The 15,723-nt window shown below is 41.1% G+C and overlaps 2 protein-coding genes across 3 annotated transcripts; one reads left to right on the top strand and one right to left on the bottom strand.

The window, feature by feature from the left end:
* LOC8068185 (shaggy-related protein kinase alpha) lies at positions 1,735–5,473 on the top strand. The gene is made up of 13 exons (XM_002440492.2): positions 1,735–1,891; positions 2,683–2,892; positions 2,989–3,081; positions 3,178–3,237; positions 3,360–3,632; positions 3,717–3,791; positions 3,901–3,957; positions 4,032–4,172; positions 4,257–4,307; positions 4,385–4,480; positions 4,573–4,656; positions 4,828–4,930; positions 5,029–5,473. The coding sequence occupies exons 2-13, from the start codon at positions 2,770–2,772 to the stop codon at positions 5,109–5,111; spliced, it is 1,239 nt and encodes a 412-aa protein (XP_002440537.1). The 5' UTR covers positions 1,735–1,891; positions 2,683–2,769; the 3' UTR covers positions 5,112–5,473.
* LOC110430239 (probable inactive DNA (cytosine-5)-methyltransferase DRM3) lies at positions 7,268–15,230 on the bottom strand. 2 transcript variants are annotated; one of them, XM_021447534.1, is made up of 12 exons: positions 15,063–15,219; positions 14,894–14,970; positions 14,739–14,776; positions 14,533–14,646; positions 13,444–13,540; positions 13,261–13,307; positions 12,638–12,754; positions 12,457–12,550; positions 11,917–12,014; positions 9,178–9,277; positions 9,018–9,094; positions 7,268–8,663 (listed from the first exon to the last, which is right to left on the bottom strand). In XM_021447534.1, exons 3-12 carry the CDS (start codon positions 14,739–14,741, stop codon positions 7,443–7,445), a joined length of 1,968 nt encoding a protein of 655 aa, XP_021303209.1. In that variant the 5' UTR covers positions 14,742–14,776; positions 14,894–14,970; positions 15,063–15,219; the 3' UTR covers positions 7,268–7,442. The 2 variants fall into 2 exon arrangements, with proteins under 2 accessions (XP_021303209.1, XP_021303207.1); XM_021447532.1 differs by lacking the exon at positions 14,894–14,970 and having other exon boundaries at positions 15,063–15,230.

The following is a 15,723-nucleotide window of genomic DNA, read 5'->3' as shown; positions in this document are numbered from 1 at the left end:
CGACCATGACAGCCTGTGCCGGACCCCCCCAATCATTTGGTTCCTTCTTCACTTCAGCTTCGACTTCAAACCCCTGGCCCTGACTCAATCATGCAGTATGTGTATGTGTTTTCAACATACAAAATATACCCCTGTTTCATGGAAATTTACGATTTATTATGGTAGTTTTTATCAACAAATTTACATAAAATCTGCGTTTTTATGTGAAATCGAACTGATTCATGTAAAATTCCTATGACTTTTCAGTGAATCCTTGCATTCCAAACAAGTCCTAATGATTGTACATTTCTTGAATGTGGGTGCCACTACTTTTCTTTATTTCTCTAAGAATTTATGTCATGATTTGAGGAATTGAGGAAGATGGCGCAATTTGCCATCTCTTTCATGATACAAGTGTCAACAAAGAAGTTTAGGAATACATACATACCTCAACGCATTGAATAGTTGAGTCGGAAACATGCTTTCAGTTTATGTTGTTATACAAGATGGAAGATATATTAGAAGATATATCATTGAAAGGAGCATAAATGCTATACTCCTACTTTTTTTTTCTAAATACAAATTGAAGGATACACAATAACCCCCTCGCTTAGATTGGAAGGGCTAGATGTCCAATAATTGCACAATGAAAACAAAAATGCATCCCTACTCTATTTAGGCCTTGTTTAGTTTCCAAATTTTTTCAAGATTCCCCGTTACATCGAATCTTTAGACGCATGCATAGAACATTAAATATAAATAAAAGAAATAACTAATTACACAGTTTGTCTATAATTTGCGAGACAAATCTTTTGAGCCTAATTAGTCTATAATTGGATAATATTTGTCAAATACAAACGAAAGTGCTATAGTAGCCAAAGCCAAAAATTTTCCCCAACTAAACAAGGCCTTATAAAAAATGAAGTTATTACCATCTCTGTCAAGGAAAACTTGACATTATTTTAGTTTTATTATAAATTAAAACTATTCTAAATTCGGTCAAATTTATCAAAAGATAAAAATATGTGTATTACTCACTTCATCTATTACAAGTTATTTCGGCATGTTAGGCACGTAGATTTTACTATGTACTTAAATCTAGACTTATAATTTAAAATAAATAGAATGTATCTTTAGGTTAGTTATGGAATATATTTTTATAGTATATTATTTGGTGTTATACCTTCAGTTTCTAAAGAACATTGTTTCGAGGTTGTCTTAAAAGTCAAATATTGTGAGTTTGAAAATATAAAAGTGACGTAGGTAGATTTATCTTGAAATATAGTTTCATAAAAGTATATATTAATTATATTTTATAGCAAAAAGTAATGGTCAAAGTTTTTTCTTGAGACCGAGACGCCATCCAAAACGACATCCTTTACGAAACCGGAGCGAGTAAATGTTGACAACCTTATCATCAATTTGATCAAATTTAAAATAAGAACAAACTAATACATCATCTATTTTTCTGGAATCAAGTTCATTCATAATTAATACAGTATAAAAGAAAAGAGTTAGTCACTAATACTAACTAATACTAAAAAGAAAAATAATAAAAAAAAGAAAAGAGGCGCCAGATCAAATCGAGAAGAGGATGAATGCAATGGCGCCGCTGGAACGAACCTTTCAACGGTCAAACAGACAAGATAATAATATATCAGTAAAAATTCCATCTTTTTCCGCTCTAATTAATTAATTAATTAATCAATTAATAATGAATTTATTGCTGCCCTGCAATTTTCTTGTGCGTTATAACTTGTCTTTCCCTCCCCGGCGTCGCCTCCCTTCTTCCTCCATTCCACCCCCCTCTCTTCTTCAATCCTCCCTCCTCGAGCCGGAGTTGGAGGGAGAGGGGAGAAGCTTCCCGGCTTCCGGCTCCGACGCCGATCTGCGCGCCGAGAAGATCCATCCGGTAATCCTCCTCTTCGTGCTCGTGCTCTGCGTCTCTTCTTGGATCCGGCGATTGAGGTGCGGTCGGGCGGGACGGGCGGCGGGCGTTTGATTCCGCAGCGGCGCCTTTCCGTCGCGCTGGCGATTCGTGAGATCGAGGGACGGTGGCGTGGCGGGGCGGGGTAGGCTTGCGCTTTCGCCGTTTCGGGCGTCTGGTTCGCTCGATTCGGGAGGAGCAGACGAGACGGCAGAGTCGTCTCCTTTCTTTCTTTTTTTGTGTTTATTTTCTTTTATATATCGTTTTTGCTTGTGATTTTCCGAACAGAGGTAGTTTTGGCTTCCACGGTTTCCTCTTGTTCGTGCTGATTTTCCTCGTTCTCCGCCAACGTGAAAATAAATAAAAGGAGATGGATCGGTGGGGAAAGGTGGCAGCTTTGGTGCGAATTTGGTGACATGCATCGAGAACGTTTTTTCTTATTTTTTGGTGATTTATTTATGTGCTACGTCTGCCAGATGTTATTCACACTCTGCTGGGATAATCTTGTTCATTTATGATCAGAGCTGAATTGCTCTCGGGAACTGTGTAAAAATCTGGACAAACAGAGTTTCCAATTGATCATGCTAGGGGCAAGAGACTTCCCGATTTGGAAGGGGTTGGTCTGTCCTAGTCAAGTCTCCCAAGCCTATCTAGCGATACAAACATGTCTGCAAGTGAATGTGCTTGTTCAACAAACATTTCATTGAACCACAAATTTCTTGAGCTAAGCATTCCGGGTCCTGTGTTTTGACTTCCCATGATCATGCTCTTTGCAGGTGAATCAAGTGCATCACGCCTTTAAGGAAGCCCCTTGGAGGCTTGGACAGTAGTTTGTGCTGCAAATCGTATAGCTCTGTCACAGCATGGCCTCGGTGGGCGTGGCACGCTCTTCTTCTTCTTTGGGATTTCAGAATGGCACAAGTTCTAGCAGCGACGCAGATCGACTTCCCAACGAGTTGGGCAATATGAGCATAAGGGATGATAAGGTAATCTTGTCTCCCCCAAATGTTTCATCAATTATTGCCTTCTGGTGGGTGCTCAGTTTGTATTTGGTTTTGGTTTTTGTTTTGGAAACAATGCAGGACGTTGAAGATATTGTAGTCAATGGCAATGGGGCAGAGCCTGGTCATATCATAGTGACCAGCATTGATGGGAGAAATGGGCAGGCAAAGCAGGTATTTAAAACCAAAAAGAAAAAAACACCTTGTTGTTATAGAGAATTGAAGATCCCTTTCTTTCTATTTACTGATGTCTATATATGTGCACCGCAGACCATTAGTTACATGGCTGAGCGGGTGGTAGGTCATGGGTCCTTTGGAACTGTTTTCCAGGTTTGTTACTGTACAGATCAGTATCAACTTGAGTTGTCCAGTTTTTATTTTAGTATTACACACTTAGTTATCGACTAATAACTCGTTCCCCCTTTTTTTTTTTCTAAATTGATCTTGTACAGGCCAAGTGTCTGGAAACTGGTGAGACCGTAGCTATAAAAAAGGTTCTTCAAGACAAGAGATACAAGAATCGTGAGCTGCAGACTATGCGAGTGCTTGACCACCCAAATGTGGTGGCTCTAAAGCACTGTTTTTTCTCAAAGACTGAGAAAGAGGAGCTTTATCTCAATTTGGTGCTTGAGTATGTGCCGGAGACTGCTCATCGTGTCATTAAACATTATAACAAGATGAACCAGCGCATGCCTTTGATATATGCAAAACTTTATATGTATCAGGTAAATCTTACTCTGTTGGGAGTTGTTGACAGATTAAGCATGGCTGCATGATAATAGTAACCTGTAAAACCTTGTGATTCACAGATTTGTAGAGCTTTGGCATATATTCATAACAGCATTGGAGTGTGCCACAGGGACATTAAGCCGCAAAATCTCCTGGTATAGTAATAATCTCTATCTGTTTGAATACATTAAAGGAGAAATTCATCTTTAGTTAAGTTATAAGCGCAGCTTCAGATGGTTTAATGCAATTCTATTTCTGCAACAGGTTAACCCTCATACCCATCAGCTAAAACTGTGTGACTTTGGCAGTGCGAAAGTTCTGGTATGGTCATAAGCAACTGATATTCACAGGAATCTTTGTCTTTGTTGTGTGCCTAATTATTTTGTACTGTTTAGGTAAAAGGCGAACCAAACATTTCTTACATCTGTTCTAGGTACTACAGAGCTCCAGAGCTCATATTTGGTGCTACTGAATACACTACAGCCATTGATGTTTGGTCTGCTGGCTGTGTACTCGCTGAGCTGCTTCTAGGGCAGGTAAGGGATCACTCATGTACATAGGTCATTAGTGGACTATCCCAGTTTATTTCTGCCTACAATCTGAATTTTTCTTTTTAACAGCCACTATTCCCTGGAGAAAGCGGTGTTGATCAGCTTGTTGAAATCATCAAGGTAAACTACTATCTTTATCCCAATTAAACTCCTGCATATTGTTGCTTTTCCTCCAATTTAATCTCATTCTCTCTCAGGTTCTGGGCACACCCACACGTGAAGAAATTAAGTGCATGAATCCAAATTATACCGAATTTAAATTCCCGCAAATCAAAGCTCACCCATGGCATAAGGTAGGAACGCTGTATTGGATTGTGTGCCGTCTCTTCCTATCCCTAACCTCCACCAAGGTTTGTCATCTTCCATTGCTGTCTTTTTGTGCTAGATCTTCCATAAAAGGATGCCTGCTGAAGCAGTAGATCTCGTGTCCAGGCTTCTTCAGTACTCGCCAAAACTTCGGTCCACTGCTGTAAGTGTAACTTCATTATTTGAGCAAACAAGAGGCGCTTTCACTGCTTTAAGCATTATTTAGCACAAGTTACTTTCCTATCAGTTATAACAATGTTGTATAAACACTTATTCACAAAATCGAAAGTCTTGGTTATTGTCATTTACATTGCAAGTTGGTCACTCATTGCAGTTGGAAGCATTGATCCATCCATTCTTTGATGAACTTCGGGATCCAAACACCCGCTTACCAAATGGCCGCTTTCTTCCACCTCTCTTCAATTTCAAGCCCCATGGTAAACCTGTTATACTGACTTTGCTTGCGATGATGAAAAAACCCTCAAAACAACTCATTGACTGATACGTTGTTGTTACTCTGGTGGTATCGAAACAGAGCTGAAGAGTGTACCGATGGATTTCCTGGTGAAGTTGATCCCTGAGCATGCACGGAAGCAATGTGCCTTTGTAGGGTGGTGATCTCTGGCTGAGAGGACGGCTTGAAGATTAGTTGAGGACCAAATTAATGTCTGTTAGAAACTGGTGGAGATCGACATTGCCAGATGTGGTATAAGATAGGCAATATGTGTGATTATTTTTTGTCCGAGGTTATCACTCCCCTTTACCCCCTGAAAAGATGAAAAGATGTCGATGTAACAAATCCTCTGCGCTTCTGTAAGTAGATGAGTGTTGCTGCATGCCCCTGAGTACATGTATCGGTTTGCGCTGAGCTGCTGAATTCAGTTTGCCTGATTTGTACTATCGCCATGCAAGGATGTACCCTTTGTATGACGATGTTCAGTCCAACATTTGTTTATGGATTCAGGCTATTCTTTCATTTTTGTGCTCCTCGCGTCCTGTGGATGCTTAAGCAATATTTGCAGTTTTTCTAGTTGGTATGTAGTTCTGGTGACATCCAAATAAAAAGTTTTGGATACAATTATATGTTACTCATCATATTCAGTATGACATTGAAAAGAAATAATAACGACAACTACCAGCAAATTTATCAGTGACAAACAAAATAATACTCTCTCCGTTCATTTACCTCTGTCGTTTTAGCCTTCGGCGCAATGACAAGGAGCAGAACAAAAGTATTCACTTTGTATTTAATCATCTTGGGCTAAGCATACATGAGCAGTCACAAGCAAGAAATAACCAATGAGCAACAAAGAGACAATAAATATAGACAAGTGGTAGCCAATGAGCAGCAAAGGGATAATAAATATAGACAAGTTCTAAGTTAATATGAAGAAGATTTTTGAATAAAAAGTTTTTGCTTAGATGAAGGAGATAAATGAATGGTGGGAGTATCAGTTATCAGACCGAAGTAGTATCCAGGTTATTGTAGTATGCGGTATGCCCAGATTATTAACTATCTACCACTTTTTATATGTACTGAATCGCAACAGATTTGCCACAATGGCGATGGCTCATTGGCATTGACTCAGGTGTCCCCAGATGTTAGTGACACAGTAAGCGCTCCATATGATGGTTTTCAATAATCTTCTGCATTAGACTGGGCTAGCATAGCACAAAGGCCTCAATAAGATTAGCTAAACGAATACTTCCTCTTTAACATGGAAAACATTAGTTGGCAACCTGAAGGTTAAGGGGTCTTGAAACCTTGAACTCCTCAATTAACCCAAGATTTTGGTGGGGAGAAAAAATAGATGTTAGCAAGTTCACCATGCATATGCAGCGGAAGCCACTGTACAATACAAGGTACAAATCCTTCCTATTTTCTAGATGGTGAGCAAGGAGAACTGCATACAGCTGAGACAGGTACTCTACAAACAATACAGCAGGAGCTCACAAGTACAGGCTTGAAAACTAGGATTTAACCCAAATGCTGAACCAGTGGACTCTTCAGTCTTCAGCAGGACCAAAATGCCATGGTAACACAGGTGCTGCATTACTCCAAATGGCCACATCCCATTGGCTGGGCTAGGAATATTAACACATAATATATAATCTCTGATCCCCTGGGAATTTTTCATCAAAGCAAAAGCTAGAGAGGTGCACAATGTTCTGATGGCTGAAGCTACAGCAATCTGGCTCAAGGCACAGGTTGCTGCAGCTCTTCAGTTTGCCAAAGATAATCAAGTCCTTGTCTCTGCTCACAACAATCACAACATGCCACAATGGTGATTAAGACCAAATGCCCAATGCTAGCATACTTCACAGCTCTCAACACAGGAGAAAATTCCGGCTAGAATTTAGGAAAGTAATGGAAGATAAACAAACATGATTGCTTCATTGTCTGGCAGTAGAGGCTAAGAACTCACCAGCCAGTGCATCTATTCCTCTAATCACATAGGCCACACAGATTGCATGATAAGAGGCAATCCAGACAGTAACCTGGGATTACCTTCATGTCTTGCATGAAATTTGTGTTTTGAGTTGAATGAAATCTTCTATTTGTCCAAGAAAAAAAAGGAACAAAAAACTTAATCAGAAATCTGTTTTGAGAAATACCAAGCACAAATCAACTATGAGATGGTTCAAGTTGCAATGATCCACATAGATCAACTAAAATTTTTGAGGAGAAACAAGCAGGCAGTTGAAAGATTTTGAAAGGAGCAACAAAGAATAATTATCAAAGATTAGAAGTGACCAACAAACACAAACCAGAATGAAGGATAAGTCAATCACTTGCAATAATCAAGTCCCAAGACTTGTCAAGTTTACTTGTACCATCCTCTTGTCAAAGTTTACTCATAGCATCCTACATTTACACATCAGATGATTCTACATCCTCCTACAGGCTAGTTTTATGAAGATGTGCGCTCTTCATCAAAGATGGACTCATCAACTGAGTCCAACTGCAGTCCTTACTCTTTTAACAACACGGGCATACTCATAGAAGCGGTTGGAATCCAAGCCCATTGTCGTATTTACTGTATTACCACCTTTGCAAGAAGTATAATTCCCACCGATAATCAGATCAAAACCACCAAACTCTTTCACCAAGTCTTCAATCACGTGTGTTTTGAGCTTCCAGATTCCCGGATGCTGCCTTAGCACTCCAGTTTGTTCAGTTTTTGACCACCACCTTCTTAGAATTTTCCTATTCACCTCAGATTCCTCAACAGATATTACACATTTTAAAGGAATGCCTAGCCGATGAAGTGTTACTTCTGCACCTCCAATGCCACTGTAGATGGATAGCACTCTTATTCCATCTGGATACATGCCTTTCAGGACTGATAGAAAATATGACAATGTATCAGTCTGAAATGCAAATTTCATGGCACCAAATCTATCAGATTGGTTTAATTCAAACAGATTTGTATGGTTATGTGGGTAGCCTAGTATCCTTTCCACTTGACGAGGCTCCAAAGGGCCTAACTTGTTCTGGCCAACCCAAATAAGGTTTGAAACCCTGCACTGGTGTATAATCTGCATCTGTCTTGCTTCTGAAAGCACACCTCTTGACTCTCTAACCATGCTCCCCAATCTTTCACATGTCTGCTCAATCTCTCCAACCTCTATAGTAACTACACTGATATGTTTCCTTGTATCCCAAGAGGGCCACCACTGTCTGGTGAACGGAAGTGCTTCTTCAATAGTCATTGGAGACTTTGGAACCACGACACGTCTTTTCTCCACTGGAAGGTTGTGAATGTAACCTTCCTTTCGAGTCAGAGCAGAGAAGGACTGACTGTTCACAAACTCAGGCTCCACATTGTATAAGAACTGTGTGAGTTGATACCATGTGTCTTTTGGGATGTCTACCATATTTCCATACAAGAAAAATGGGGGTTTAGCAAGGTCACCTTGTACATTTGCACGGCGGCCTGGTGTCATTGCCTCAAGTTCTACCTTAACAGGCATATCACTTGTCCCCATAGACCATGGATTGCCAAGGTGACTACTGGAGGCACCTGTGTCATCGATAAATACATGCTTAGCCCTTTTAACCCGTATATTGTTGTTGTCATCGTCATAATAGCTTGCAGCAGAGTATGAGGGCTGGTATGAAGAATAATCAGGTTCTGCCTCGCCTAGAAAGTCAGATTCAATTTTTACCTGCACAGAAGTATAAGACACCAAAATTAGAACACATAGCATTTGTCTGAGAGAATGTTACAAAATTTTAATAGCTATAAAAAGAGCTTCTTTAAAGAGCAATGTTTCATTGACCATGGAAATGAGTTGTTATAGAGATACATGTTCTAACAAATCAAGCCACAATCTAGGGAAAAAATTAGGGAACATCGAACCAGTATCATATAAATCATTTGAATATGGAAGGCAACTGTAGATTCTGCACCATACTATAACATAATATGCAAGTTTGTTGGACAAGATTCTCCACATGAGATGATTTTTATCATGGGCATTACTAGCCTACAGCAGTAAGAATAAATGCTAGTCAGATACCTCTTTCTGCTCAATGCTATTGGCTATTCGCCTTGCCAAAATTGAGTCAGCCAGCTCCTGAATAGTTGCTCTCTGGTCTGAAAGAGTATACAAGTACCATTATAAACATTCTAGGATTTCATCAAAAACTGAGCAAGAATCTGTTAACCCTTTGACTTACCAGAATTCTCAAGCACTGATGATACCTCTTCCTCGGTAAAGCCCATCTGAAGCAAGCTAAGTGTTTTTTCCATCACACCATAGAGTAATTCAGTCTTCCCCTGAAAAAAATGTCATTTTAATTTATAATTCTTGAGGTTAAGTTTTAGAAGTAGCAACCATATACGCATATTCACTATATTAAAAATCCACATCAGTCATTGGTCATTCAGTACCGAAATCAAGAAAAAGCACATAACATTCTTAATCAGCTATAGTAACTGGAAATATTTGAGTGTAGTCAACTGAAGGAATGGTGATGTACTGATGTAAGTCAACTGAAGGAGAAATAGCAGAAAAATAACTAGTGTCTCAGTTTACGTGACACTTGTTAAGGTATAATTGTTAATCGTTAAGAGTAATAGTGTATCTCCTAGTCTAGGGTTTCCCTCTTGTGTTTCTCATGTACTCTATATAGTCCCCATTGGGCCTCAATAAATCATCCAATTCAGTCCCCATCATTTGTAACATGGTACAACAGGTCCACAACTCTAGGTTTTGTGATCCAGGCATCCAGCCACCAATTTCCTCTTCACTGCGCTCCCCCTGGAGGATCGTCTCTGCTCCCGGGGGGCAGCTTTGTAGATTTACAATTTTTTTAGTCTTCGTCACGTTCTTCGTCCAGCACATCAGCAGCAAGTCTCTGCTCCCGGGGGGAGGATCAAGCCGTTGCCCTTCCTCTTCTTCAGCAGCAGCAAGTCATCCAGAGGCAGATCCAAATCCAGCAGTGAGCAGCCATCCCCTGCCCGTGCGACTCCTTCCCCGCAGAATCATCTCCACCCACTATAGTCTGTGCATCATTGATCAATCTTCAGGCCACCGTGGATGCATGAAGAGCACACACAGACGGGTGAGGGCAGACGATGAATCCAGGTGGAATCAGCGACAGCCGACAGGCCACAACGGCGGCCTGAAGATTGATCTGCAATGCACGGACCGTAGTGGGTGGAGATGATTCCATGAGGGAGGAGTCACAACGGGTGGGGGACAGCTGCCAGATTTGGATCTGCCTCGGGATGACTTGTTGCTGCTGAAGAGGAAGGACTGGGCTTGATGCTGTTGCATGACATGTTGAATGAAGAGAATGATGAAGAAAAAGAACTGTAGATTTACAAAGCTGCCGCAGGAGCAGAGGCGATCCTCCCATGGGGGGAGCGCAGCGAAGACGAGGTGGTGGTTGGATCACAAAACCTAGAGGTGTGATACATGTTACAAATAATGGTGGCTGAATTGGATGATTGTATTGAGGCCCAATAGGGACTATATAGAGTACATGAGAGGCTCAAGAGGCAATGGTGAGAATACTTTGTTCTGGACTGATAGGTGGCTTCATGGGCATTGCATTAAGGATCTCGTGCCTCGACTCTTTGCTGTCACAGTGGACTGATACTCAAGTTGCATACTGTGCAGCAGGCTCTAACCAACCATGGGTCTCGGACATCCAAGGTGCTCTCACAGTGGGGATCATCATGGAGCATTTTCAGCTCCGGGATCTCCTCTATGATTTTGAGTTGCCTGAGGTGGAGGACTCTCACATTTGGAAATTATCAAATAGTGGACAGTACTCCGCCAAATCCGCATATGATAGCTTATTCATGGGGAAAATTCTTTTCAGGCCATGGGAAAGAATTTGGAAAACTTGGACGCCAGCTAAATGCCGATTCTTCCTATGGCTTGTAGCACACAAGCGCTGCTGGACCCTCAGATCGTCTTGCACGACGAGGACTACCTCATCCTGAGAAGTGTCCACTTTGTGATCAAGCCGACGAAAGCATTGATCATCTCCTAATCGAATGTGTATTTTCAAGGCAATTTTGGTACTATATCTTGAGACAGGTCGGTCTCCACTCTCTAGCTCCACAGCCATCCGACACTTCATTCGATGATTGGTGGGAAAAAGCAAGTACAGCAACTTCTGGTTTAACACAAAAAGGTTTGAACTTCCTAATAGGTCTGGGAGCATGGATAATTTGGAATCGTCACAATAGCTGTGTCTTTGATGGAGCAATTCCTAACATAGCTGAAACCTTGAAGTTGGCCGGTGATGAGCATCGACGGGGGACAATGGCAGGGGCTCATGGGCTATCCGACTTGACTGCCCCCGCCGAAGCTGTTAGTTGATTTGTTGTAGGTGCATGGTCGCTTTTTCTTTCTTTGCCGGCGCAAATGTATCTTATGAGAAGATAAGTGTGTGGGTTTGTGTTGTACTAGGGGTTCTTTACCCCCTATTTCTTCTTAATATAATATAATGAAGCGCAGCTCTCATGCGTTTCGGAGAAAAAAAAAAGAAAGGATATTACACTAATACGCTCGACTGTTATACCTTAACAACACTGAGCCAGGACTACAGAGTGTTGAGATGAATACGGGAAGTCTAAAGATTGCTGGGGAACATGAAAGCAACTGCAGAAAAGGGAGGATGTATGAAATATAGTCCTTTCAGAAACACCATGGTAGAGTACAAACTGGAACCATCAACTCAGAATTGAGAAGTGTGCAATGCTCTACCCTCAAACTAATAAGTAACTACAGTTTGCACCACAACAGATGTTGCAGAGTGATACATGTTACAGAGAATATTGCTTTAGAATGCAGATCCATATGTAGAAGACTTTTGTAATAACTAGCTCACTTTATGTGTCGTGGGGTAATTCAGATACATAAACTACATAGAATTAAACAAACAGGCAACAGGATAAACCTCATTTGTAGCATCACCATTTTCCGGTCCTCCAGACGATACTCCTGATTGAGCATTGACAATGAAGTCCACGAGCTGTTCTAATGGCGCTTCATCACCTGAATTAAGCATATTATGGAGCATTACTATATTGCATATTGGGAACATGTCCGTTTATCAAGCGTGTCTAAGAACGTAAAGGCAGTGGGGGCCCTGGACAGGGACACAGGACCACCAGTTCAGCAGCAGCAGCTTAGGCAACAAGGGATTATTTTGTTAGTTTGTTCAGGTGTGTTAGCAGATACGATTGATTAGTTGGATAAGATTTCTTAGTAGGTTTGCTACGTGCCTGGTCTATAAAGGCAGCTGCAAATCCTAGGTTAGGAAGGAGAAAATAGATCAAAGAAGCCAATCTATCCTGCTGTTATTGCTGCCAGCATCAAATCAACAAACCATATCGAATACATATTTTTTTAAGGTTTGAATCAGTACGGTTTGGGTCTAAGAGGACAATCTGAACAATCAATAAGAAATTTGTTAACTGCACAAAAGTATAGTTACCTAGTTGCTTGAAGGCTAAATCAACTTCTTGTTGTGAAAAGTTCATTGTTCTGAGTAAAAATGACCACTTCTCTGAGAAAGAATCAAGCTCTGGCTGAAGATAGTGAGATGTTTGTTAAGATTGGTTCAAAAGATTCTAAATGAGTAAGATAATGATTAAAATCTTCTGCTAAGAGATCACCTTGATGTCTTGGTTGATTACTTTCCTAGACTCTAAAGAAGAATTGTTCTCTTCATTATCAGAATCAAATAAACTTCCAAGAGAACCCGATGACTCGGATCCAGATTGCTTAAGGTCCTGTAACATAAAGGAAGGAGAGATTCTTCAAGCCAATACCTTATTTCTCTTTCCTAATGCACATGGCTCAGTAAGGGGTTATCATGGGGATGCAAATAATATCTTCATAAAATCTATAGACAAGATGGTTCATAGGGTACAAACTCCAGCTAAGTAAAACAACATTCCAATTACTTCAAGGTTCTTAAAGTCAAGTTAAGTAGTAATTAGCAAAAGTGTAGGAAAACTTCAAAAAAAATGTATAAAGAGTCACAGTGGACAATGAGATCCAACTGGACTTGTAGCGTTATTTCATACAGCAGAGTTGTGTAATAAATGAGATGTAAAGGTAAACACTTATACAGAAGTACAGAACAATTGGTTCACCTCTGCTATCTAAAACACAAGCACCATGCACTATTCTGATATGAAGCCAGCTATATATCCAGAATTTAATACAGATAAACTAGTATCATGAGGATCACAATGGACTCTAGAATAGACAAGGAAATCAGCAAAGCACTTACAGAATAGGACAGAAGAGATTCCAAAATTGTGTTAGAATCATCATCACCTGCATGAGATTTATATGCAATTATTAATTCATAGAGTACAAGGCAATGTTCATAGGGCTTTGACTTTGGGGATTGTTTCACATCACTATACACATTGAAAGAAAATATATCAACATGTCGTAGAGAAAGGCACACCATGTCTCTGGAGAACCTTGTCTACCAGCTTGGATGAGAAACCCATTCCAATGAACTCTGATCTTAGTTTACCAGATGAAGAACTCGGTTCACCCTCCTATGGTGAGCAAAATGTCAGTATTCTGACTTTAACAAAACAGAATCAATGCACCAAAATAACCCTATTCTGGTTAAACTATAATGTCTTTCTGTTTGCAATTTAATAGCCTAGCCTTCTAGCTAGTTCGAAATATTCACTAACCAGGAAAAAAAAATCTCAGCTTCAGTGGTGTTAAATAGCAATCCGAAATCTTAGAAGCGTCACATTTGGAATAAAAATAATCCATTTAGGTCACTCTGGCTTGGCACTAGGACATTAGATACATTGGTTCTCCAAAACTAAAATGAACACTTAATCACCACTGATTGTCTGATTCAGTTAAAACTTAAAAGCTAGTAGTTGCTTAATAATTAAAGGAAAAGGTGGCGTCCAAGAAAAGCAAGCTGATGGCGAGCTCAGAGGAGGGTAATGATGGTGATGAAGATGATGGTCAATGCAAAAAGTGATGGATCTTCAGTCTGCTGGACTTTTCTACTGATGAAGAAATCTGTGACGGAGTTGTCTGGTGTGCTGCTGAAGCTAGTAGTATGGTAGTTAGTTTCTTGTTTAGTTTCCCTCCTGGATGTTCTGTCGTCTTTCGGGTGCAGCGCTATCTTAGTGTTGTTCTGGTGCATTAAAACAGGTGTGGTTGGTTCTGTTTGGTAGCTGCTTCCCGGTGCACAGGTGGTCTAGCACCCCCTTTCTTTCTCTAATCCTGCTGTAATTTCCCTGTTGACTCTCGTATTTCCATTCTGTGAATGGAAATGGGGTTCCCTCAATTCAAAAAAAAGAAGGTCCAAACAAAAAATATATTTAAAGATGTCCAAACATGATATCGGTTAAACTTCATTTACTCGAAACAGCAAGGCGTAACTCGAGCACAGCTAGCAACTGGCACCCAGCTCAGAAACTTACATCGTTCCGTGACTACAAGCATGTCTCAATAATGTTGCATCTACCACAAAAAAAAACCACATCCTACAAGAACTAACTGTGGAGGAGCACATCACCTCCTCCTTGAAGGTGGCATGCACCGAGCCAGGCAGCGGATCCACAGCAGCCTCCCCGAGGCCCCTGACATCAGCATCTATGCCGCCGTCCTCGGCATGGTCTTCGATCTTAACCTGCATTCACCAAGGACGCGACGATTAAGCATGGCGTACACAGTTCAGAAACACAGACATGCAGACGGAGCCGAGCAGAATGTCGTCATCACCATTTTCCGATCAGATAGGACTCCAGGCTTCCACGCCCCTGCGAAACACAGAACTGAAAAAATCAGGCAACGGCGCCAGCAGCAGCAGCAGTGGGGTTTAGTGGAATGGGATGGGGTCTCCGGGTCTGTGAAGTGGGGATCAGGGACGGACGGACCCAGTGAACAACATGGCCGTAAACATGTTCACCCGATAGGTTTTGCCAGAAGAGGATTGCAGCTAGCAGGCGAAATGCTGCGACATGCATAGTCCGCTTGTAATCAGATCGGATTCGAATACGGGGTGGTCATACCTGGCGGGGAGGGGAGGCGAAGGAGTGGGCGTACCTGGCGGGTGCTCGTCGCCGGTGATGGGCCCGGAGATGACCTACGCACCTGGAGTAGGGCGACGGCGGCGGCGGGGGCAGACGCCCAGCCGTCGCCGCGAGCGAGGCGGATTGAGAGAAAGCTAGCGCACGCGGGGGTGGGAAAAGGGATTTTTTTTTTTTTTGTCACGAGACCACTTCTTCCATTGCCAGCTTTATGGGCCTATTTGGTATACCTCACAATATTTTTTTTTTGTCACGAGACCACTTATTCCATTGCCAGCTTTATGAGCTCCTGAGTTTTTCCTCTCTTCTATGGCCTGTTTGGTATAGCTCACAATAGCTTCATGAGCTGTTGTGAGCTGTTTTTTTTGTCAAACACTTATTTCCAAAACAGTTTCATGGGTAAAGTTGTTTTTCTCCTCTCATAAAAACATAAGTCGGGATGAAGCTGAAAAAAGTAGTTTATTACAGCTCTCTCCCTCATTTCTCTCTCTCTCTCAATTATGCATGATGTAGTTGGTGAAGCTATTTTGTCAAATACTTTTTCCAAAACAGCTCAACTTCATCTAGAAAGTCACTTATAAAACTATTTTCTAAAAAACAGCTTTACTATTGAAGTTAAACCGTAACAAACAAGCCTTATATTTTTACTAATTTGACATGACAGACGAGCATGTTAA

Source organism: Sorghum bicolor, chromosome 9, assembly GCF_000003195.3.
Source record: "Sorghum bicolor cultivar BTx623 chromosome 9, Sorghum_bicolor_NCBIv3, whole genome shotgun sequence".
In the NCBI taxonomy this organism is placed as follows: Eukaryota; Viridiplantae; Streptophyta; class Magnoliopsida; order Poales; family Poaceae; genus Sorghum; species Sorghum bicolor.
The sequence above is the reverse complement of the archived record's forward strand: the minus strand, read 5'-3'. Positions and strand labels throughout refer to the sequence as shown.

Excerpts from the sequence above, each read along its gene's own strand:
- LOC8068185 (XM_002440492.2), top strand. The coding sequence starts at position 2,770 with ATGGCCTCGGTGGGCGTGGCACGCTCTTCTTCTTCTTTGGGATTTCAG. Across the intron at positions 4,308-4,384 it reads AGCTTGTTGAAATCATCAAG|GTTCTGGGCACACCCACACG; the intron begins GTAAACTACTAT and ends ATTCTCTCTCAG. Across the intron at positions 4,481-4,572 it reads AAGCTCACCCATGGCATAAG|ATCTTCCATAAAAGGATGCC; the intron begins GTAGGAACGCTG and ends TTTTTGTGCTAG.
- LOC110430239 (XM_021447532.1), bottom strand. Across the intron at positions 9,278-11,916 it reads ATGGTGATGCTACAAATGAG|GGGAAGACTGAATTACTCTA; the intron begins GTTTATCCTGTT and ends CATTTTTTTCAG. Across the intron at positions 8,664-9,017 it reads ATAGCATTGAGCAGAAAGAG|GTAAAAATTGAATCTGACTT; the intron begins GTATCTGACTAG and ends ACTTCTGTGCAG.